This window comes from Euprymna scolopes, chromosome 40 (assembly GCF_053919585.1).
Source record: "Euprymna scolopes isolate OS-2025 chromosome 40, ASM5391958v1, whole genome shotgun sequence".
NCBI lineage: Eukaryota > Metazoa > Mollusca > Cephalopoda > Sepiida > Sepiolidae > Euprymna > Euprymna scolopes.
In genome coordinates, this window is record NC_136521.1 from 35,093,383 (window position 1) to 35,118,415 (window position 25,033).

The following is a 25,033-nucleotide window of genomic DNA, read 5'->3' on the forward strand; positions in this document are numbered from 1 at the left end:
TAGACCATTTAGTCCATCAAAAATGGGCAAAAGTTATAGCCTGTTGACTTAGAATGAGTGTTTTATGTCAAATTGATGGTTGAATACTACTGTTAAATTTGTGCTCATTTTTACATTAAATACTAATCCCTACCAATCCCAAATTGTGCATCGGATGGATACCATACTATTTAGTTTGTTGCACCTTATCATAAAGGACCATACAAAATTTCAACCAAATCTTCTAGCAGTTTCCAAGGAAAAGTAAAACTTAAATACTAATCCCTATTAATCCTTGACTGTGCATTAAACGGATACCATAACACTTAGTTCACTGCACCTTATCATAATAAAGGTTCATATTGACCTAGTAGTTTATGAGAAATAGTGGAACAGACAGACAGACTAAGCGAAATATAATATAGATACTTTCTTTTTAAATACGTTTTTGTAGTGTGAGCAATTATCTCCTATCCACCGTATCCCCAGGTGGTAAATAGGAAAATAGCCTTCAAACAGAGGATGGCTGCGAATACCCAATACCTAGACCAACTCCTCAGTTTACTCAGTATGTACATGGGATATGCTTCAATCAGGTATATCTTCCTGAAATACGTAAATAAAACTAGCAGGGGCGCCCAGCTTTGTCTGGTCATGAAATACACTTAGATATGATATCCTAATTTGTCCAGATTTTGTATATATTATTATAGAGTCGTGATTTCAAAAGTAAGAAAAAAAAAAAAAAAGTATTTGGGTGCCATCAGCTAGAAAAGCAAAACTAGAATTCAAATCTAAGATGAACGTACAAAATGTATAACGATTTTTTCAATTTTGGCCAATTTTTGACCCCTTAAAAAAATACTTTTACCGATTAAAGACTCATAAAAGAATAGTCCATAAAGAATGTTTGAGGCCCTTAGCATAGCTCTGCAACTTTTAGTTTCGGTTGGTTGGTTGGTTGTTTTACGGCATATCAACCCTTTTCGGGTTATTTAATGCCGAATCCAAAGATTCAGAAGAAAAATTTTTTTAATAGAATATATTTGTTGTTTTCACGTCGGGTTTCTATTTAACCCATAGTTGAGACCCTAACAGGTACTACCACTCCGGGTCAGAGTGGACCTGGGAGCAATGGTAATTAAAGGGTGGCTCCACACTCCCCAAAGCCCACAGGCTGGGGCCTCACCACTGGATATAGTTTAAGGTCATATCCAGGACCCCCATTGAGGGACTTTTACCCTCTGCAGGGGGGGGGGGGGGGCAGTCGGCGTATTCTAATGCCCCACCGACAGGGCCTTTAGTTTCGGAAAAGATAGAGTTTGAAAATATGGAGACAGACAAACAGACTTGTAGCCTTTTATATATTAGATTTAGACTTGGTGATTGTTGGCATTTGTTTTCCTGATATCTTTCTAGTTAGAATTATTTCTATAAAGTCATTGGGTACTTATGGGAGGGAACACATGAAGGTTGCCAACATTCCTAAGTGAAAATGTTGCTTTGGAACAAACTACTTCACTAACTCAAGCAGTGTTGAGGTCACCATCATTCACCATCACCTCCGTTGGGCAGGACACATCCACAGGATTGATCTTTCTGGGTTTCCAAACAAAAAATCCTGTATGGTGAGTTGGCTATCAGAACCAAACCACAAGGAGCATCTAAAATGTGCAACAAGAACCAACTAAAACGCATCCCAACACATTTCCTTTTTATGCAAGGTTAAAAATTAGGGTAAGTGGAATTGTCCAATTAGAATTTGAGTAAGGCTATTTGTCTTGGCAGTGACGTCACATAAACAGAAAACTGCCAGTCTTATGTGGAAAAAAATTATATAGGAACTTTATTACATTATGAAGTCCATAAGGGTTACAGAAAGTGGAATAAGGGAGGAACCTCTTTAGGTCATGGCATTTTGAAGCTAAATGCTTATCGTCAAAAGAAGAGAAAAAGCTGGCATTCTACAAATGTAAAGGTAAGAAAACAACACTGACTTTAAAAACAGATTAGAAATGGGAAAAATTTTTACATTAAAACTGGAAAAAGTATTTTATGAGGGGGGAGGCATAAAAGAGATAGGGAACACAAAAGAACAATAAATGCTAAAAGAAGGTACAAAACAAGATATAAGAAAATGAAATACTAAGATTTTTTTTTTAATCTATAAAAATATTTGGCAAAAATCTTATAAAGCTTAAAAATTTTTTAAACTTCAAAATTTTTTTAAAATTTCAAAAATTCAAATAAACTTACAATAAATTTTTGCTGAAAAAATTTTAATTATAAAATATAAATAAAGCAGGACAAATTAAGAAATGGAAAAAGAAAAATAAGAAAGTTAGAAAGTAAATCAATTGAAGTTATTGATAATTAGGTGAAGTCCAGGATAAAATAGATAGAATATATATAGAAATAGAGAAAGGTAGCAATGGGTTTAGATAGCTGCTGCCTCCTCCATGTGAGGAGTGGTTGAGTGTTCTATGAAGACAAACCAAACCCCAAAGAGATTTTGCATTTGTGATGTTTCTTTAGTTATAACGTTTATGAAAGCAAATATTTTCTAAAAGGACAAACGTCTGCATGTGTATGTTGCTAAAACTTGAAAAATACCCCACGAGCCTCTACAAAGTTGTTAATTAAAAAAAAAAAAAAAAAAAAATATCTAAAATTTAGAAAAAAATTACTTAATTTTATCAAAAAATAAACATGATTTTTAAGAAATAAATTTTTTTTTTTATAGTGATTTCCACTAATCATTTAAAACCCCTTCATAATATTATATTCTTTATCATTAAACTGATAATCTGTACATCTTGGTAACCCTAATCCTCAAGTAATTTTTTGCCTTGATAAAGGTGACTCATCAGTAAAAAAAAAAAAAAAAAAAATGAAAAAAAAAAATAGAAAAGAAAAATAAATCTGTTACCTGTGACTGATGCCAGTTCCATGCTGTTGTTCCATTAACGACCAAAAGTCCTTGTAATCTTCATCTGTTGGTTTATTGGAACCAAATGTTTCTCCAAAACTGAATAAAAAAAATCCATTCGTGAGACAAAGAGAGAACGATAAAAAGCCAAATATTTATCTGTTTGAAAAAGAATGAGAAAGAGGGTGCTATATAAGTAGAGACAGAAAGAGAGTGTGCGTGAAGCACATGAAATAACAATGAAAGAGATAACATCAAATATTAGTGAGTTTAAAAAAAGAATGAAAAAAGTGTGTGTCCTATCAGTAGAGAGAGAAAGAAAAAGTGCACATGAATTCGTAAAATTTGGTTGTTTTTGTTTTACGGCATATCAGCCCTTTTCATATATATATATATATATATACTTCAGAATAGTTTTTATTTAACAATCAGTTGTTATGGAAACGTGAGATTGTAGGTTTACAAAATATTACTGGCAGTAATATTCTATAGGTTATCCAATCTAAATAAGAATTGCTCGATATGCAAGATAGACAAATAAATTAAATTGTGATTCAATGAATTTCAAAAAACTTTCATTGAAATGAAATGAAGTGGTTGAGTTTCATATCAAAGAATTTTTATTATTCTAAGCAAGATAAAGAATGCTTTAGAAAATTAATCTCCTTAACTTATAGGGTTTCGATGTCAAATCCAGAGATTTTGAAGAACAATTTTTTAATAGAATATATTTGTTTTTTTCAAGTCGGTTTCTCTTAGGACCCTAACATGTATTACCACTCCGGGTCAGAGTGGACCTGGGAGCAATGGCAATTTAAGGGTGGCTCCACACTCCCCAAAGCCCGCAAGCTTGGGCCTCACCATCGGATATAGTTTAAGGTCATAAGGTCATATCCAGGACCAATTGATAATAAGAGACAAAAGAATAACTTCAAATATGTGTTAGTTGGTTCTTATCCAGAATTCCAACTATATTAAAAACAAAAAAAGAAAAGAAAAGAAACTGTATGATGTATGTGCCCATGATGAAATGAAAAGGTCATACTCCAAAAATTATGTAAACTGACCAAATAGCTTTAACATTATATTAATTTATTTTTTTTATTTCGGACTACTAGTCTCATCTTTATTAGTTGTTGTTTTTCATCTTTTATTGGTTTGTTTATTCACAACGTTTCGGCCAACTAATTCCTCTGGCCTTCGTCAGGTGGTAACCGCGACGGATAGGAACTTCGAATCTCCTAACTGCATTCTCAGCCATCACTGCCATCCGTAGTTGTTGTCGTCTCACCACAAAAAAAAAAAAATGAATTCCAATTAAGGAATAATATATATAGCTTTAACATTAACTAAGAAAATCAATTTTATGAATAAGTAAAAAGGTCACGTCGTCGTTTTGAAGAAATAAGGGCAGATAACTCTGCAATAATTCAAACTTCCAAGATCAGCCTCCTAATGCCTCATTAATTGCTTAAAAATGATTTTTTTTTATAAAAATAGAACTACTTAATCAATTTACATAATTTTTGGAATGTGATGTTTCGTTCTATCACGGGTATGTACATCATACAGATTTTTCTGTAATTTTTTTTTAAATATAGGGGGATTCTGGAAACCACCAAAACTCTGCAAAACTCATGGTTACCAGAAGGGCAGATAACCGTGTCTCCAGTGCAAGGGAGTGAACTCTTTACACATTAATTTTTAGACTGAGAACTTGAAAGTTCACAAAGAGACTTGTACAGGATTCAAACCTCAGCAGACGAAGAGTTTCAGCATTTTTTAAATATTATTTTTTCTTTCTTTATTCATTCCTTCCTTTTTAATTTTTTGTAGCGTAGCGCCCCTTAAAAAAAACTACAGTTCTTGTCCAGAATTCTCCTTATATTAAAAACAAAAATAAAAGAAACAATATGTATGATGTACGTACAAGTAATAAAACAAAAGTATCATATTCCAAAAGTCATATAAATTTATCAAGTAGTTTTATTTTTAAATAAGGAAATCAAATTTTACTCATGTAACAGAATAGCAGTTGTTTTGTCTGATATTTTGAAAATATCTAAAGAAAAAAAAAAAAAAAACACAAAAGGAGATAATTCAAACTTGCAAGATTTATATTGTACTAGCATTTCAGCCCGGCGTTGCCCGGGTGTTTGGAGGTGTATGCTGAGCAAAAAAAAAAAAAAGATTAAATTTTTTTTTAATTTGACCCCTATTATGATCCCTTAAAATTTATAGTTTCGGGCTCAAATCACTTTATTAAATTAGATCCAGGTTCAAGGAACCTATATCTGAAATTTCAAGTGTCTAGACCCAAAATTGTCGGAGGAGTTTGGTAGAGTTCTTAAAGGTCAAATCGTTGAAATTTGACCCCTTAACAGCCAAATTTCTGGCTGACACCCGTCACATCGATTTTCCCAAATCTCAGTACCCGGTATTTCAAATTTCGAGTCTATAGACTAAAAATTGACAGAGTTATTGCGTAGGGAAATGTACACAGACAGACAGACAGACAGACAGACACGTTCACTTTTATAGATATATAGATTGCCTACGAATTCCCATTAATCACTCCAAAATGATTTTCTTTATAAAAATAAGGTTATTTTATCATTACACATAATTTTTGGCACATGATATTTTCATTTCGACACTGATATATAAGTGATACAGATCTCTTTATTTTTGGTTTTTAATATGAACAAAAATCAAAATCATATCCATTGCTTTTGACTCTCACACTTTTGGATTTGAAGAGTTCAAATGGACAAGAATCTATCATGCAAGAAAATAAAATAAAAGCACTTACGTAAATCGGAAAAGTTGATAGAATCCAAGTTTGGAAATAACACACCCTAAAATTGGGATGAGTAAAATCTGTGAAGAAATAAAAAATAAAAATTCTGCTAAACAAATAAAAATGATGCTAAACAAATAAATAAAAATTCTGCTAAGCAAATAAAAATGATGCTAAACAAATAAATAAAAATTATGCTAAATTAATAAAAATGATGCTAAACAAATAAATAAAATTATGCTAAACAAATAAATAAAAATTATGCTAAACAAATAAATAAAAATGATGCTAAACAAATAAATAAAAATTATGCTAAACAAATAAATAAAAATTATGCTAAACAAATAAATAAAAATGATGCTAAACAAATAAATAAAAATTATGCTAAACAAATAAATAAAAATGATGCTAAACAAATAAATAAAAATGATGCTAAACAAATAAATAAAATTATGCTAAACAAATAAATAAAATTATGCTAAACAAATAAATAAAAATTATGCTAAACAAATAAATAAAAATTATGCTAAACAACTAAATAAAAATGATGCTAAAAAAATAAATAAAAATTCTGCTAAACAAATAAAAATGATGCTAAACAAATAAAAATGATGCTAAACAAATAAAAATTCTGCTAAACAAATAAAAATTCTGCTAAACAAATAAATAAAAATGATGCTAAACAAATAAATAAAATTATGCTAAACAAATAAATAAAAATTATGCTAAACAAATAAATAAAAATGATGCTAAACAAATAAAAATGATGCTAAACAAATAAATAAAAATTATGCTAAACAAATAAATAAAAATTATGCTAAACAAATAAATAAAAATTATGCTAAACAAATAAATAAAAATGATGCTAAACAAATAAATAAAAATTATGCTAAACAAATAAATAAAAATTATGCTAAACAAATAAATAAAAATTATGCTGAACAAATAAAAATGATGCTAAACAAATAAATAAAAATGATGCTAAACAAATAAATAAAAATTATGCTAAACAAATAAAAATGCTAAACAAATAAATAAAAATTATGCTAAACAAATAAATAAAAATTATGATGCTAAACAAATACATAAACATTATGCTAAACAAATACATAAAAATTATGCTAAACAAACAAATAAAAATTGTGCTAAACAAATAAAAATTATGCTAATCAAACAAATAAAAATTATGCTAAACAAATAAAAATTATGCTAAACAAATAAAAATTATGCTAAACAAATAACAATTATGCTAAACAAATAAATAAAAATTATGCTAAACAAATAAATAAAAATTATGCTAAACAAATAAAAATTATGCTAAACAAATAAAAATTATGCTAAACAAATAAATAAAAATTATGCTAAACAAATAAATAAAAATTATGCTAAACAAATAAATAAAAATTATGCTATTTTATTTGTTATAAATAAAAAACAAATAAAAATTATGCTAAACAAATAAAAATTATGCTAAACAAACAAAAATTATGCTAAACAGATAAACTAAAATTATGCTAAACAAACAAATAAAAAATTATGCTAAACAAACAAATAAAAATTCTGCTAAACAAACAAATAAAAATTCTGCTAAACAAACAAATAAAAATTCTGCTAAACAAATAAACAAAAATTCTGCTAAACAAATAAACAAAAATTCTGCTAAACAAATAAACAAAAATTCTGCTAAACCAATAAAAACTATGCTAAACAAATAAATAAAAATGATGCTAAACAAATAAATAAAAAGGATGCTAAACAAACAAATACAAATTATGCTAAAAAAAATAAATAAAAATTATGCTAAACAAACAAATAAAAATTATGCTAAACAAACAAATAAAAATTATGCTAAACAAACAAATAAAAATTATGCTAAACAAACAAATAAAAATTATGCTAAACAAACAAATAAAAATTATGCTAAACAAACAAATAAAAATTATGCTAAACAAACAAATAAAAATTATGCTAAACAAACAAATAGAAATGATGCTAAACAAATAAAAATGATGCTAAACAAATAAATAAAAATGATGCTAAACAAATAAATAAAAATTATGCTAAACAAATAAATAAAAATTATGCTAGACAAATAAAAATGATGCTAAACAAATAAATAAAAATTATGCTAAAAAATAAACAAAAATTATGATGCTAAACAAATACATAAACATTATGCTAAACAAATACATAAAAATTATGCTAAACAAATACATAAAAATTATGCTAAACAAATACATAAAAATTATGCTAAACAAACAAATAAAAATTGTGCTAAACAAATAAAAATTATGCTAAACAAATAAAAATTATGCTAAACAAATAAATAAAATTATGCTAATCAAATAAATAAAAATTATGCTAAACAAATAAAAATTATGCTAAACAAATAAAAATTATGCTAAACATATAAAAATAAAAATTATGCTAAACAAATAAGTAAAAATTATGCTAAATAAAAAATTATGCTAAACAAATAAAAATTATGCTAAACAAATAAACAAAAATTCTGCTAAACAGATAAACAAAAATTATGCTAAACAAACAAATAAAAAATTATGCTAAACAAATAAAAATTCTGCTAAACAAATAAAAATTCTGCTAAACAAATAAAAATTCTGCTAAACAAATAAACAAAAATTCTGCTAAACAAATAAACAAAAATTCTGCTAAACAAATAAATAAAAATTCTGCTAAACAAATAAAAATTATGCTAAACAAATAAATAAAAATTATGCTAAACAAATAAATAAAAATTATCCTAAACAAATAAATAAAAATTATCCTAAACAAATAAATAAAAATTATGCTAAATAAATAAAAAAAAATTATGCTAAACAAATTAAAATTATGCTAAACAAATAAAAATAAAGCTAAACAAATAAACAAACATTATGCTATACAAAATAAATAAAAATTGTGCTAAAATAAATAAAAAAATTATGCTAAACAAATAAATAAAATTATGCTAAACAAATAAAAATTATGCTAAATAAACAAAAATTATGCCAAACAAAAAAATATGCTAAACAAATAAACAAAAATTATGCTAAATAAATAATAAAAATTATTCTAAACAAATAAACAAAAATTGTGCTAAACAAATAAATAAAAAATAAAAATGTTAAATAAATAAAAATATAATTACAAATTATGCTAAATAACAATAAAAATAAATATGCTAAAGAAATAAAAAAGTTAAAATTAAAAATTATGCTAAATAAAGAAGTGAAAATAAAAATCATGCTAAATAGATAAAAAATGTAAATAAACATTATGCTAATAAACAAATATATAAATAAAATTATAAGTAAAAATTATGCTTAATGAAATAAATGACACTAGGTTGTTTTGTGAACAGTGTTCAATCAGCAGCAGCAAATATTTTTTATAAAAATATCAACTGTTGATTCCATAAAAATACAAAGATTTTATTTCAGCCACCTGAAAGCTCAGAAAATGTACTTTCTTTTTGAAAACTCATATTTGCCCAAAATGAGACAAATTGCCGCTGAGACATAAGGAACTGCTGTAAATTAGGGATTATGTCTAGAGGGACACACTAAGTAGGGAGTTGAGCAGCAAGATATCTGTTCACATTACAATTAAATGTTTGCATGTTTGTGCAATCAGGGAAGCAAGACACAAGGAAGAAATTCCAAAGTCAAGAGAAGAAATGTTCAGATGAGAAGGCTGCCCAGCATCAAGGAGGGGGGAGGAGGGGAGAGGAGGACCTATACAGTGAAGTTGTGGGATTTTGCTGCCTGCCGAGTTAATCAGAGGTGTGCTACGAGTCTGCTGGAGCACATTCCATTAAAGTACTTGCAAAATAAATACAGGAATGCAACACTGCAGTGATGAGGCAGGGGCTGGAGCTTGGTTGACAGTGCAAGACCTATAAGATTGGAGACATTCTTTTTGGACCTTGTCCAGTAGAGAGAGACTAGTGGACCATATATGATTGATGCACTGCACCATATATGGCAACTAAATTCTATGCATGCGTGAATAGTGGTTTTGTACAGATATAGCCACAGATAGCCCACCTTCTTTGCAGCAGCTTTGGCAATGTCTTCTGTGTATTTGTTCCAATTTATGTTACCTGTGAATGTTAAGCCAAGCAGTTTGAATAATAAACTCTCAGTTATAATGTTATTAACCATGGCAATCAGTGGCTGGTAAAGTTCTTTGTATTTGTTGAAGGAAAGGAGTTTTGTCTTAGTAGCATTAAATGTTACCATCCAGTTATGTAGACATTCCACTACAGACTGGAGATGATTTTCTAAGGTTCCACAAACTGCCTTTGATAGGTGTTCATGTATTTTTCCCCCACATGCCTGGGAAAGAATGTGGAGTCATCAGCAAATATATTAACCTCAGACATAATTTCGCAAATATATCAACCTCTGAAACACACCCGCTATTAATGTCATGTTGTTTGGATGCATGGCCATCAACCCCCCCCCCTCCACCTCAGTGAGAGGAAGTAAGAAAAAAAAAAAGGATGAAATAAGTTTATCAGCAGAACAATGGAGAGAAAGTTGTTCACAAAGGCACACTCTCTTTCACTTGGTTCACCGGGTATATTCGTCAAATTGTTTATAAAATTATTTTTCACGAGTTCAGTTGTTCCCATAATTACTGGAATGATGAAGATCTTCCTAAGATTCCAGTTTCTTTTCATGTACATAAGACATTGGTATTTCATTATATTTTCTCTCTCAGCTCTGTTTTAACCCAGCATCATTCGGGACACTAACTTCTACTAAGGTTGCTTCTTTCTCTTTCTTGTCCTATATCACTATGTCAGGTTTAATAGCCCTGTTTTCTAGGTATATACTGTAGGTACTGCATAGTCGATCGATCTTCATGTGCATACATGTGTTTGATGATACTTTAAGAATCCAACTCACCTTTTGAATTGGTCTGGGATTGTTAGTTTCTGGAAAAATACCTGTAGAGTAAAAAAAAAAAAAAAAAAAAAAGGTTTAACCAGGTAAACGCTGTTTGTAACAATGAAAACATTATGACATGAAATAGAAACATTGTAAGTCATTCTGCTTATGGTGAAATTCCAGTTTTTCTTTTTGTAATTAAAAAAAAACTTTTTTATGAGTAACCTCCACTCTATAATAAAGAGTAATATGTATTTGTACACACACACACACACACATTATATATATATATATATATATATATATATATATATATATATATATAAGGTGTCTTCAATAAATTTCCAGACTTTTTTTGTACAGGCATTTAAAATTGCAGTAGATGCTTGAAAATCCAATATGTTATTGCTATACATTTTATGAGATGACTGACCAATATTTATGAGTTCAGGTTCAAATGAACAGCTACAACAGAAATTGGAATGCACCTTACTTAAGCCTGATTGTCACAACTGGTGAATTTCAAAAATGCAATTGGGACGTGAAGACACTATATCATTCTTATATGCAATAAAATTCTGTTTTAAACTTGGAAAAAATGCCATAGGAATGTATGGAATACTACAGATTGCTTTTGGACCATCTTGCATGAATCGAGCATCAGTTTTTGAATGGCATAAGAGATTCAAGGAAGGCAAGGAGTCTGTGAGGGATGATGAGAGGCATGGGAGAAGTAAGGAAATCAGAAAACCAGAGTTGATTGGCCAAATAAAGAATTTCATGGATAAGAACTTGTGTGTTTATAGAGAAAATAAGTACAGTTTGATGTCAGTGTGGGAACTGTACACACAATTATTCGTAAGAAACTGAAGATGCAGAAGTTTACGTGAAGTTTGTCCCAAGAGTGCTCAGAAGATCAGACTATTTGATCAAAATGGGCATCAAGACAGTATCTCACCATCCTCTCTGCAACTTTTGATTATTTGCTAAGCTCAAGGAACATTTGGAGGCTGTCGTTATGAGAACTGAGGAGATGAAAGAGGATGTGACGAGGTCATTTACTGATGTCTTGAAGAGCGGAGAGGGTAAAAAAAAATTTATAAGTGAATGTAAATACCTGGAGAGGAGTTAGCATTTCAGCAAGCAGTTCTAGGAAAGAAGCTGTGTTCATAAAATTTGCGTTTAGATTTAGGCAGAGATAGAGAGTGGGGGAATTGTTGATAGTAGTTGTAGCTAGACAAGTGTTTCTTTGTGAAAATTTGGCAAGGGGGGGGGGAGACCATAGATTGAAGACCAGATGAGCACTTGCCATGAAAATAACGGTAGAGCACAGACAGGCTTGCAATGTCTCTTCTGTGGGAAAGAGGTTGCAGGGAACTAAAAAGGGCATCATCTATTAGGTTGTCTTATTGTAAGACACCACAGTCACACATGTTCTCTCTTCAAAATCTCAGAGCCATACATTATCCCCACCCCTTTAAAAGGTTGCTGACAGTCATCATAATCGTCTATATTTAATATACATACATCTATTAAACTGACTTTAATATCCATCTACCCATTTTATGTGCTTGCAGGTGTTGGACAGATTTAAAAAAAAAAAAATGACATCCACACTAAACTATCTCTGGCCAAGTCTTTATTTATCCCTTGTTCTCAAGTACATCTTAATCAAAATCACCCATGTTTTTCTTTGTTTCCCCCTGTGGACAAACCCTGCTACTTCAACTGTTCTACATATACTAACTCAGGAACTTTAATCCATTATTTTAATGTGGCCATATTATTAGAGTTTACTGTTCTGCATGTATCTCCCGATACTGGCCAGATTTAATCTTCCTCAGAGTTCACTAGATCAGTTCTATAATTTCCTTGTATAGCGATAAAGTTAGCAAACATATATTGTATGCCAAACAATCAAGATTTACTCAAAAATCGACTGGCCATGCTGCACGTCATTTATCATTACCATCAATTTAACATTCATTTTACATGTGTTGAATGACTTTTAGAAATTGATTTCCAAACTAATCTATCTCTGGTCAGGTCTTTATTAATCCCTCATTCTCTAAAGTACATCCTTATCATTTCCTTCCATGTTTTCCTTGACCTTTCCCTGTGAACCGAACCTGCTACCTCAACTGTTATACATCTACTAACCGAGCAACTCTTATCCATTCTTTCAACATGGCCCTACGATCAAAGTTTCCTGTTCTGCACACATTTCCCTATACTTTCCAAATTTAATATTTTTCAGATGTCATCAAATTTAAGTTAAAAACTTAAAACTCACATTACAAATCCATCAAAAACTCACATTACAAATTCATCATATTATTTTCATATCATTTCTCTCCATGCAACACATATCCTCAACCCTCAGTTTCACTTTCATACATCATCACACTGAGCAAACATGCCTGATAGAATCTTCTCTTGACCGACAAGTTCTCACTATTAATGGCAGAAGATCCCTCAACTTTTAATTTTTGTAATCACACAAGCACCTGCTTCACTCAAGCAACAAAACTTCTGAATGACCTCAATATAACCCCCATCCAAATATACTTCTCCATATCTGAATTCTCATCCATTTTCAACATCTTAAACTGTACACAAACTGGTTATCATCTCTCAATCTACCTGTAATTCTACTGCATTTCTTGTACAGATTTAATCTTCCTCTGAGCTTATCATATCGAAGTCTGTTTTTAAGAAACAAATACATTTGTAACGGAATTCACTAGGAGTGGATTAAGATGGCTTTAAGCAAGTTCGCTGTGTCACATATCAAGGTGGCTCAGCCATGCCAATTGGCAACTGAGGTCTTGGCATACTTCAGTCATTACCAGTTTCATATACAACATAATCAAATTGACACAACAGTCCTTGAAGTTAAGCAACGTTGAGCCTAGTCAGTACCAGATAGGTGACCATTTAGGAATACCAGGTGCTGTATGTAGGACTTCGACACCTCCCTGTAAGAACTGCAAAAACCTAACATCATCATCTCCCCTAACCGAGATATGCATGCGACTGGGGATCGCTTGTGAATATTTCCTAGACATTTCCTGCTATGAGGGAAACCAGTTCAACCTGCCTACATGTAATGCCAATGGCTATTTTTTGATTTCGGCGAAGAACACCAAAACTGCACCAGCTCTAAATCTGTCTTCACTGTTCTAATCCAAATCATTTTCCTTCCATGCAACGCATGTCCTCAATCCTCACTGACCAGGTTTCACTTCCTTACATCATCACATAGTATACACATGCTTGACAGACTCTTATAGACTAATTTACATATCGATAAAGAAATAGATTTTTGTTCTTACCGCCATTCATCATCGTGAAAGACTTAATTTTTAGTGCACTGTTCTTTTTTTGCCTGTAAACAAAAATAAAAATAAAAACAAAAATAAATAAGTTACATCTTTAAAGACATAAAATAAAAAAAAACAATTTGTAGACTGTAGTGTAATATAGATAAAGTATTTGGTAAAATTCAGTTGTAAGTGACACTCTTCTTGGCTGATGGAACGAGAACATACTACACCCATGTATTAAATAAAGGGTGTCGTTCAAAATTCTGTGTAGATTCCCCGAGTTGACAGAAAGATTCCCACATTTGACAAGATACTGGTACCACAAAAGCAGTTTTTCCACCGACAAAATGTTGCATCCCTCTACCTGTTTAACAAGTAATATTGGATGCCCTTGCTCAAGCCCTTGTACCCCCTTCACGTAAATACCCCCGGCAAACAGCAAAATCCCATTCTTACACAGTAAAGATCCTCAGATGCCAGAAAGCCTTCTATTCTAATAGTTTCTTCCCCAAACTGCTAGACTTTGTACTTCCCTTCCGGGCTCCTGCTTTCTCGATTGTACTGACATGCAGAAGTTCAAGTGTAATGTAAACAGACATCTTGCTGCTCAACTCCCAACATAGTATCCCTGCAATTATGTTCCAAATAGTAGCCTCCTACATCAAAGTGCCGCTGTGCCTTGTTTATGGTGAAAATGCAATAAAAAAAAACACCTAAAGAAAGTCAGAGGTTACATTGACTGAAACATGAAACTAACACTCAAGATGAGAACAAGTAGGCTGAAGAATTCAAATAATACAAAATAAATTACAACTTTAAAAACAGATTAAAAAGAAATAGTTTCACGCTAGTAGGACATTATAATCTATATTTAATATGCCTACATCTATATTTAATATGCATACATCTATATTTAACTAGCAAATGTACCCATTGTTGACTGGGTTCAAAAACAGCCTACAGAAAATGGACTCTGATTTATGAAAGCATGATAGGTTATGAAAAGGAAGGGTTGTAAAGAGATAGCTTCGAATTTGGGGGTATCAAAACCAAAGCAAAATATGATGAAAGTAAAAATAAAATAGATAAACCCCATAATTTATTATACCATACCTGTTCACACTGAAACACTTATCACAATATTCTGTGGATCCATATAAAAAAAAAACCTTGTTAAACTTTGTGACATATTTACATTCTATGGAGGTCAGGTGCGAACGAACACCCCATAATTTTATTATACCATATTTCTTCAAACTGAGACATAATTATCAAAGTATACTTACGCAGATAGATATGAAAAGTCTTTATTAAAATTTGTGCCTATTTCCATTCTATGGAGGCCAGGCGCGAACACAGACCCCACAATTTTATTATACCATCCCTATTTAAGTTAAAACATACTTATCAAAGTATTCTTATGTATATCTATATCAAAAACACTTGTAAACGTTTTTTTTAATTTTTTATTTTCATACTTTGTGGACCAGGCGCGAACGCAGACCCCACAATTTTAATGAACTACCGTTCTGCCAGATCAAACATACCCATTCCTGTGTCTCGATACATCTATCATTATATGTAATCAGTTTTTTAAAATAGTCAACCATATAGGAGCCTATTCGTGACCAGACACACACACACACACACACACACACACACACACACACACACACACACACACACATTCAGCTTTATATTATAGATGTACATACATCTATATTTAATGCACATACATCTATATTTAATGTGCCTACATCTATATTTAATGTGTCTAAATCTATATTCAATATGCATACATCTACATACATGATTTGTGGTTTGATTATCTTATTTTACAGCATATCAACCCTTTTTGGGTTATATAATGCCGAATCCAGTCATTTTAGTAAAAGCGTTTATGCTTCAAGTTATTTTTATTTTTAAATATTTATTTGTAGTGTTTGGTTTAGTTGTTTTGCTTTTTGGCTTATCAATCCTTTTCAGGTTATTTAATGCTGAATATGGTCGTTTTGATAAACGTTTTTAGGCTTCAAGTTATTTATATTTTCAAATAGTTATTCAGAGTATTTGGTTTTGTTGTTTTGTAGAAAAAAAAATTGTTTTTTTACTTTGAACACCATGATTAAGTTTTGCAAAGGGAAAAGAAAAAAGTAATGACATCATTATTTGGCGGATTTTAACCCAAGAAGCAGATACCTTCAGACAGCCTGATCTTGTAGCACCAGCACATTCATTTGTGTACAGGTTATGCTTGAGTTAATTGGTTTCTATATCAACAATAGCATCACATGGACCTGTGGGTCAATGGATAAAGAATAATCAAAGTGACAGTCTTCTGGAGGTTGAAGGTTCAATCCTCAGTAAAGACAATACTAAAATTATACAGGGTGGCACGATAAAATTGTCACCCTAGAAAAGACGACATGATTCCATTTCTATTTGATGAAAACTTTTTTGTTGCAGACCATCTGCTAGTTGGCCTGTTATGTACAAATAAGAAGGATAGAAACTTTCTATCATGTCGGAAAGTGATACAATGTTCAACGAGTGAGATTGGAGATGCGTTGCTGTACAACTCATGCTCTCTATTGATCCAAGTTATGACAACAGGACCATTGACAGCACCCTCAAAATGCTGTGCTAGATTGCCACGAATAACAGGGATGTGCCCAGGGTGATGCAAACAAAGTTTCTAGCCATGGTTATGACCTTTGGTGTGGTTTCAAGTGAGGGCCACATCATGCCACCTCACATCTTCGAAGTTGGCTTGAACGTCAACACCAAAGTGTACCTGGATATGCTGAAGAGTGTGGCGATACCCTGGTTTAATCAGGTGGCTGCTGGCAGACCCCGGGTATGGCAGCAGTACTCAGCGCCAGCCCACAAGTCCAAAGAGACCCAGGCTTGGCTTCAGAAGGAGTCCTACGACTTTGTACCCTTCTCTCACTGGTCCCTCCTCCTCCGACCTGAACCCACTGAACTATTTCGTTTGGTTATACGTCGAGAACATCAGCAACATGACCTCTCAACACCAAAGCCAGCCTGATCGTCGCAATCCGGCGAGCTCCTGCTGATACTTGTGGAAAAGGCATGTTACCAGTTCCAGACCCATATCGAGGTCGTGATTGAGGCCAGCTCTACTATATAATCAAGTTACTTGCATTGATTTTTTTTCAATAGAAGTTTTAAAATAAAGCTGTAGTGTTGTTTTCTTTATGGCGACACTTTTATCGCTCTATCCTGTAATTAAGAATTACTTTAAATGGCTGACAGTATGAGAGCATTATATTTTTATACATAAGTGTTTGCAGTTATTCTTTTTAAGTACAGCGTTGATAAATATATATAACATGAATAGGGTCTCTTTAATTCTTAAAACTTTTTCAGCACTTAAAGGTGCCATGTGGTACAGTCAATACATTCCTCTCCTTGTTTGACTCATAACAAGGGAGGTAAATATTTTCTGAAAACTTTGGTCAATTTAGCAAAACTCAGTTTTCACTAATTGTCTTCGAAAACTGTTTTTTTTAATCAATTATCTACCTTATCGCTTTTTTTTTTGTAATTTTTGGATATGTTCATTACTGTGATGTGACAATTAAATAGATCTGATTGGTTTTACTTGAAATTCATTATTTCGATTTTTTAATTTGTTTCTTATAACGAAGAAGAACCCATTTATATTTAACAGACATAAGAAAATTAAATAGATTGGTTACCTTGCAAGTAATTCAAGACCGACAGTATTGCCAACATCATGAGCGAGGATATGGTAATGACTGATGCCATTGAAGGTTAATAAAGATTCCACAATATCAGCTTGTTCCAAAATGCTATATGTATGATGCCTCTGAAAGAAAAAGAGGAAGAAAAACCAAAACTCTTTTAGGAATTTTTTTTTTACATAGGAATAACCACTTATCAAGGACCAGAGATCACTCAAGGATAAGGGTTAAGAGTGTACAGTAGAAATTGGACAATATAGTAATCGTTAGTAATGGAAATGTGGTAAATTTGTTAACTTAAGTGGAACGGCTCATCAAGAGCTTGTTTACGACTTGAAGACAACCATATTATACACAGCTGGAAAGCAGGAAAACGGAAGACGATTACACAGGCGTGCAGTTCTAAGAAAGAAGCTTTATTCATGGAATCTACATTTAGGTTTAGGCACAGATAAAGAGTGGGGGGAAATTATTGATAGTGTTTTCAGCTAGACAAGTGTTTCTTGTGAAAGTTTGGCGAGGGGGGGGGACCATAGATTGAAGTTCAGTAGAGCACTTGCCATGAAAATAACGATAAAGCAGAAACAAACTCGCAACATCTCTCTTCTGTGAGAAAGAGGTTGCAGGGAAGAGAAAAGGACATCCCCTACGAGGCTATGAAGTCTATTTTGAACTCTATCAAGAAAGGACAAGTCCTTTCTAGCAGCTCCTGCCCAGATGTGGCAACAGTACTCCATTTTTGGACATACCTGGCTCTTATATAGATAGAGAATTGCATCAGCGGTGAGATATCTACTGGATCGATAGAAGGATCCCACCATTTTTCCAGCGGCCTTGGCAACAGATTTAATGTACGTGTTCCATTTAAGATCAAGAGTAAAGGTCAAGCCCAGAAGCTTGTCAAAACATGAGGCCTTCCCAAGATGAGAGCCATTCATTTCAATTGATGCCAGATGGGGATCAGAATATTGATGATGTAAAGATAAAAGCTTGGTTTTAGATGCATTAAAAGTAACCAGTCACTCCTTTCTCCATTGTACCACATGCTCAAGATCAGAGGAGAGAGAACTTAGTTGTTTATGATCTTAGATGTACTACCATAGATGCTAGTGTCATCAGCATAAATGTCTATGAATGATGTAAGGATGTGATTTGTAAGATCATTCAGGAAAAGAGTTGGGCCCAGGATGGACCCCTGATGGATTATATAGATATGAACATGCTCTTCAGCAGTCATCGCACCAGCTGTTATCGACCCATCTCTTATGCTAGACCAGCACATTAAGTTGGTAAATAAATAATTTAAAAAATTATTGAAATCTTTCAATTTTTTATTATTAATCATTTACCAACAAATGTGTTGAGCCAGGATGGTATCAATGCAGTTATGTTCTTTGAAATTTCAAGGTATACCTCGTCTTCAGTTTAGATGGAGTGTATTTTTAATAGGAGTTGGAAGTAATAGCCTTGAAAATTATAAGAACATAAGATCACAATACCATCCTGGTTCAACACATTACGCTAGTAAATAAATATTTAATAATAAAAAATTATTGTCATTTATTATTTTTTGTGTGATTTTCTTTTTTTTTTTTTAACTTCTTCCCTACTTCTTAACGTCTGCAAGCAAGACAAAATATTCTTAATATTGTAATTTGAACATACAATATTATTTGTGTTAATCGGATAATTGTTCTCATCTCCAGTGTTATTCGCACAACATGTGTCCTCCTACTTTATTCAGATGTATCTTATCGAACCCGGGAATCTTTCTGCAAAACTCAGGAATCTGCATGGAATTTCGAATAGAACCCTTTATTTTATTCACAAGGGTAGCATGCTCTCGTTTCGTTAGCCATAATTGTTACCCGAATATAACCTTCAGTCTCCAAAGAAGTGTAACTTACAACTGTATTTTATCAAGTACAATATCCGGTACGCCAAGGGTCCTTGCAGAGTTCGACAGAAAGATTTACGTGTTCGATATATACACCCAAAAAAAGTACTTGGTTCTTTCCCACTGCAAGAACTTAGACACCAGCAAGACAAAACATAAGCAAGACAAAATATTCTTAATATTGTAATTTGAAATGTTCATTTTGGCACAAAGTCATAGTAAAAATAATTAAGCCTTAGTTAAGGTTTACATTTATAACATCTATTTTTATGCATGGCCTGCTAACCATTTCAGTCAGTCGAATGTTTCTTTAAGCCAGAAAAGCTGTATTCTTTCTTCCTTCCTTTCCTGCTTGTACGCCAAGCACAAAAAATAAGGAGAAAACGAATGCAAAACTAAGAAATGAAGATTTAATGTCATGCTTCTCCAACTTCTAGAAACATCAACCACTAGGATCTCTTTCTTAAGTTCCACAGGTTTTCACACATGGCGAATAGGTGTGCAGGGCGGGGGAGGGGTATTATGATTGTGCAAGGATGTACTTGCTTTTTCAACAGCACCAGCAGACAGGGCAGTGGTGCTTATAAGGAATACGTCATACAAAAAACCATTAATGGAATTTACAATTACGTGAATGCAGGTAAAAATTCATTTCGCTAACTCACCGGTTTATCCGAGAATCCATAGCCAAGAAAGTCCAAGAATATCACCCTTCCAAACAGCTTCAGGATTTCACCATGAACCTGAAAAGAAAATATAAATTATAATTTGAATATTTTATTTGAAATGCAAAACCATTTCATAAAAATGTGGTTGAATTTGCAGATGCTATAAAGAACGCGATTTATTTACTTTAGAAATGAACTTCCTAGCTAACATATCTCTGGCGAGGTCTTTGTGTCGTTTTATTTTAAATCTATCCTTCTCACTTCCTCCTGTTGTATACTCTTATCGTCATGGGTGTATAACATCATACGTCCTGCATCTTCGTTTTAACCCAAGTTTCATCAATGTTCGCACTGTTGGCTCCTCTTCCTCGCTCGTTGATGGAGAACCATGCTGACGTCGGTTTGATTTTAAAGAGTTTATTGGATCGTCCTATCACTAGTATATGCCTGATAGACTCTTTTCTTGATCAACAGTTGTAACGTACTGCTTGTTAGTAAAAGTTCTTTGAACTTCCTCAGTTCTTGCCATCATACTAGTACCTGTTCCACCCTGTCCTCATGAAGATAGCAAACCTTTTTAAAAACTCAATAACTTCGCAATCCAAATATAATTGATCCACATCTTGTTGTATACAACATCATATGCCCTGCATGTTCGTTGTAACCCAGGTTTCATCAATGTTTGCACTGTTCCTTTCTTGTCGATTGAGAACCATGCGGACACTTGTTCAAAGAGTTTAATTAACAGAACAAAGGAGACAGAAATCAAATGCATGTGTAAGAGAGAGAGAGAGAGAGAGAGAGAGATGGAAGAAGAGAGATATAGAAGGAATGAATTGGAGTGGAAGATACCATTTACATATAGTGAGAGGCAGAGTTTTGGTTATCTGTGTCCCCACCCCTTTCCAGAGCCACTACATCCTGCATCTGTTTTATCAGCATCAACAGGCCAAGAGAGATAGAACTGCTCTCCAATGGAAATTGATTTCTTGACTTCTACTTCTAGGCTCCTCCAACTTCACCTCCCTTCGCCTGCCACCTTAACTGTTATATACCTACTAAACCAACTAAGCCAAAAAAGTTTACCGTTCTTCACATATTTTTCTATACAGTCCAAATCGAATATTTTTCTGAGGTTATCAGATCTAAGCTTTTATTTAAGACCATCCTGGGTGCCCAGTGTTGCCAAGGTGTCTGGAGGTGTGCATTGAGCAAAAAGTGGTAGTGGGGAGGTAAGCTTGAAACCTGTATCGCGAAGAAGGAAAAAAAAAAGTGACATCTTTGCTGTTGTGTTCATCACCAAACCGGAAGTGACAAAGGTTTAAATTAAGGCTAGTCAATCAAAAAGAGGGGATGACTTTAAAATTGTAGAAAAATGCCCAGTTCAGGGTGCAAGAATTAATGATTTTAGCCAATTTTTCAATATTTGTCGTCTGAAGGGTCAAGCTTCAAAACGATACTAATCTTGTGAAAATCCGTCGCCTCTGTCGAAAGTTTTAGGCAGACATGCAAACATACATACATACATACATTTAAACAGACATGCAAACATACATACATACATACATTTAAACAGACATGCAAACATACATACATACATACATTTAAACAGACATGCAAACATACATACATACATACATTTAAACAGACATGCAAACATACATACATACATACATTTAAACAGACAGGTGAGATTTATATTATAGATGAACATTACATTGCATCATTCTCATATTATTTCTTTCCATTCTCTCCATGCAACACATGTCCTCAACTTTCACTGGCTAGGTTTCACTTTTCTACAAAATTACACTGTGTTCAGATGCTTTGAGCAACAGTGGTAATGTTTTGCTGGTTACTTTTAAAGTCTACTAATCTAAAAACACTAACATCTGTGTATTGCAAACTTTTGTATTATTTTTTTCTTATTTCAGTTTTGACTTTAATCCTGAATATTTGTCTTGTTTTCTTTTTATCTTTTTTCCCCTAAATCTTTTTTGTCAAATATACTATTATTAACCAATACTTTTTTCTTATATTTAAAACACGAGAAAAAAAAGTCTCCCATGAAATTGAACATTTCCGAAATTATACCTGCATATTATCTGAACTCAAAAACACACAGCTTTTTTTCTCTCTAAAGTATGCATTACTTCTAGCTAGTCTAAATTTAATATGTAACCGTAAAGGTATTACTTCTTAACCAGTTTTTTAAACGAGTTAAAATAACCAGACTTTCCAATTTGATAAAAGTTCCATTATAGCATATTTATTATGGGGTGGAACTGGAATGCTGAAACATTCTAACTCGAGGTAGATAAAGGCAAAAAGTATTCATGCATTAGCATGGGAGGGGAAACTATCTTCAAGTACTATTCTAAGCTGGGAATGGGGCAACGGACTTATACTAAGTAGATATTAAAAAGTCCTTTTCATCTTTTTTTTCCATCTTTTTTTAATGGAGAGTAGATAATGCATGTGGATGTGTTATTGGCAGCTCCAGTAACTCTCGCTTCTCCTTTTTTGTCCTTCAGTCCTCATTTCCAATGAGTGATTTTTCTGACAAAGGGTGAAGAAAAAGCTGCTTTCCAGATCGGTAGTATTTTGTGAACAGTAGTCCGAGATGACCAAAAATTTCTGTTTCTATGTCTATCCTTATGGTCATGTCACTAGTACGGGTGTTGGAGGTAAACGTTTCATCTGGGCTGACGTTATCCGCCTGATAGTCAGGGACTCGAACCTTGGATTAACTAGCAATACACGTAGCCATTAAAATGCTTTGGATAATCACAGATTTCAAGGGATTTCTGCTAAAATAGTCATATTTTAAAAACCAAAGCACTTTAAGTCTTCAAAATACCACCGTTTTGTTCAGAAATGAATATACTTTCAAATGAATTAGTAAGTAATAACATACATTATATATTTTTAGAGTTTTAAGCAAATAAAATGATAAAAATGTGAACATCATAAAACGGCATTTTCGGTAAGATTTTTTAACGACCCCCCCCCCCCCCGATTTCTAAACATTTGTACTGTGTTTCTGTTAAGAATTTTTTAATGAAATTTGGAAATTAACCAAAAGAAATGTCATTTTTAATAATTTCGAGTGTCCGAAATTCATTTGACTACTCCTTTTTTTGCTGTGTTAAAAAAAGATTTCAAAATGGTGAGTATTGAAAATTTTGAAAAAAAATTTCTTCAGACACTCACTATCAAATAAAACAATCTTTTTACTATGTTTATTCATTAAAAAGATGATTGGACAGTGTTTTCTCTAGTGGTACGTAGCAATTTAAAAACATAATATCCGAAAAAATCGTTATGAATTTGAATCAAGACTTCTGTAGTATTAGTGATAATAGCTGTATCAGCAGCGATAACATGGCGTAAACAGTTATTTGTTTTTGTTGTTTATTTTTATTCCAAATCGATTTTTTTTAATTGAAAATCTGGTTATAAAAAAAAATCTTACATGTTAGAGCTATTTTGTTATCAACCATACAAATATTTTTAAAAATTGGGTAGTAGTACATTTTAAAATATTTTAACAAGCGAAAATGTGAAATATGATGTTTTGGTTCACGTGTACAATTACGAACGGTAACACACTTCTTATTTTCGTCCCTTAAAAAAATGTTTTCAGTGAATTATTATCGAATGGAAATTAATCTACCTGATTATTAAAAAAATATTTTTTTTTTAAATTAATCAATATTTAAATATTTGTAGGAGGTGCTCAGTTAAAAATTAAAATGGTAGGAAAGGACATGAAATGTAATTAAAAATCAAAATAACATTAATTCAAATTTTTTAACAATTTGCCAGCTTTAAAAACTTGTTTCTTTTTTTTATATTTAAATAGAATTTAAATACTTGATATTTTTCCAAGCATCATGTTTTCTGTTAGAGGGACATCACTTTTTGAATAACATTTATTTTTGTCTGTCATAATTCTTGTAAAGTTTCACAATGGGTATCAAACACCCTCTTAAAAAAAAACCCCGCTTAATTCTATGTCTAATCCTCGGTAAGAATGGCAAGCCTCCTCCTTTAGCCTTAACAATAACGTTAAGTACAAGTGGCATGGCTCCCCACTAGACAAACTTCCCCTGTGAGCTCATATAAACGTAAAAAAAAAAAAAGCATAGAAACGTTTGAAGAAAAGTGCACACGATTAATCCCCCCCCCCAAAAAAATAAATTGGTCAACTGTCCTAAAACGCTAGGATCATCTTAAAATGGTGAATTATTTTACATTTATGTGAAACCAAACCCTCACTCTAAATTCTAAAATTGTTTTTGTTTTGTTTCTATCAAGTCTTCAGGATGTTCACACATAATTTTCCTTAGCCCTATCATTAACCCAAAGTCAGAGTGGCAACCTCCCTACCTTCTCATAATTGCACAAAGATCCTCTTAAAACCATGCATAATTGCCTTTTAGAAAACAAACAAACGAACAAAAAAAACACCCAGGATTTATCTATCATAGGAAAAGGGGGGGGTAACTGCCCTAAAACACTCAAATGATTCAAAATGGGAAATCATTTTACATTAAATTCTAAAATAATTTTTGTTTATTTTTTATTAAAGTTTTTCAAGTTGTTCACATGCAAATGTCTATAAAGGTAGAATCACATATTTTGGAGAGGTGGTCAGATGGGGAGGGGTAGCAGAAGGTATTAATCTACAATAATACCAAAGAAATATTGCAATATATTCATTTTTAACCAATCCTAGATTTCGATTTCAGTTTTTGGCACATAAAATGCATTACAACTAAACTTTGAGTTCTCTAACTTCTTTTCTT

At 32.1% G+C, this 25,033-nt stretch overlaps 1 protein-coding gene across 1 annotated transcript in view; it reads right to left on the bottom strand.

The window, feature by feature from the left end:
- The window catches only part of LOC145265488 (mesoderm-specific transcript protein-like), a 63,980-nt gene that overhangs the window by 14,574 nt on the left and 24,373 nt on the right, over positions 1–25,033 (bottom strand). The window contains exons 4-9 of the mRNA XM_080121365.1: positions 20,220–20,297; positions 17,652–17,782; positions 13,939–13,991; positions 10,622–10,662; positions 5,721–5,788; positions 2,909–3,007 (exon numbers count right to left, since the gene is read on the bottom strand). Coding sequence (XP_079977491.1) covers positions 2,909–3,007; positions 5,721–5,788; positions 10,622–10,662; positions 13,939–13,991; positions 17,652–17,782; positions 20,220–20,297 — 470 coding nt within the window. The remainder of the gene's footprint in view (positions 1–2,908; positions 3,008–5,720; positions 5,789–10,621; positions 10,663–13,938; positions 13,992–17,651; positions 17,783–20,219; positions 20,298–25,033) is intronic.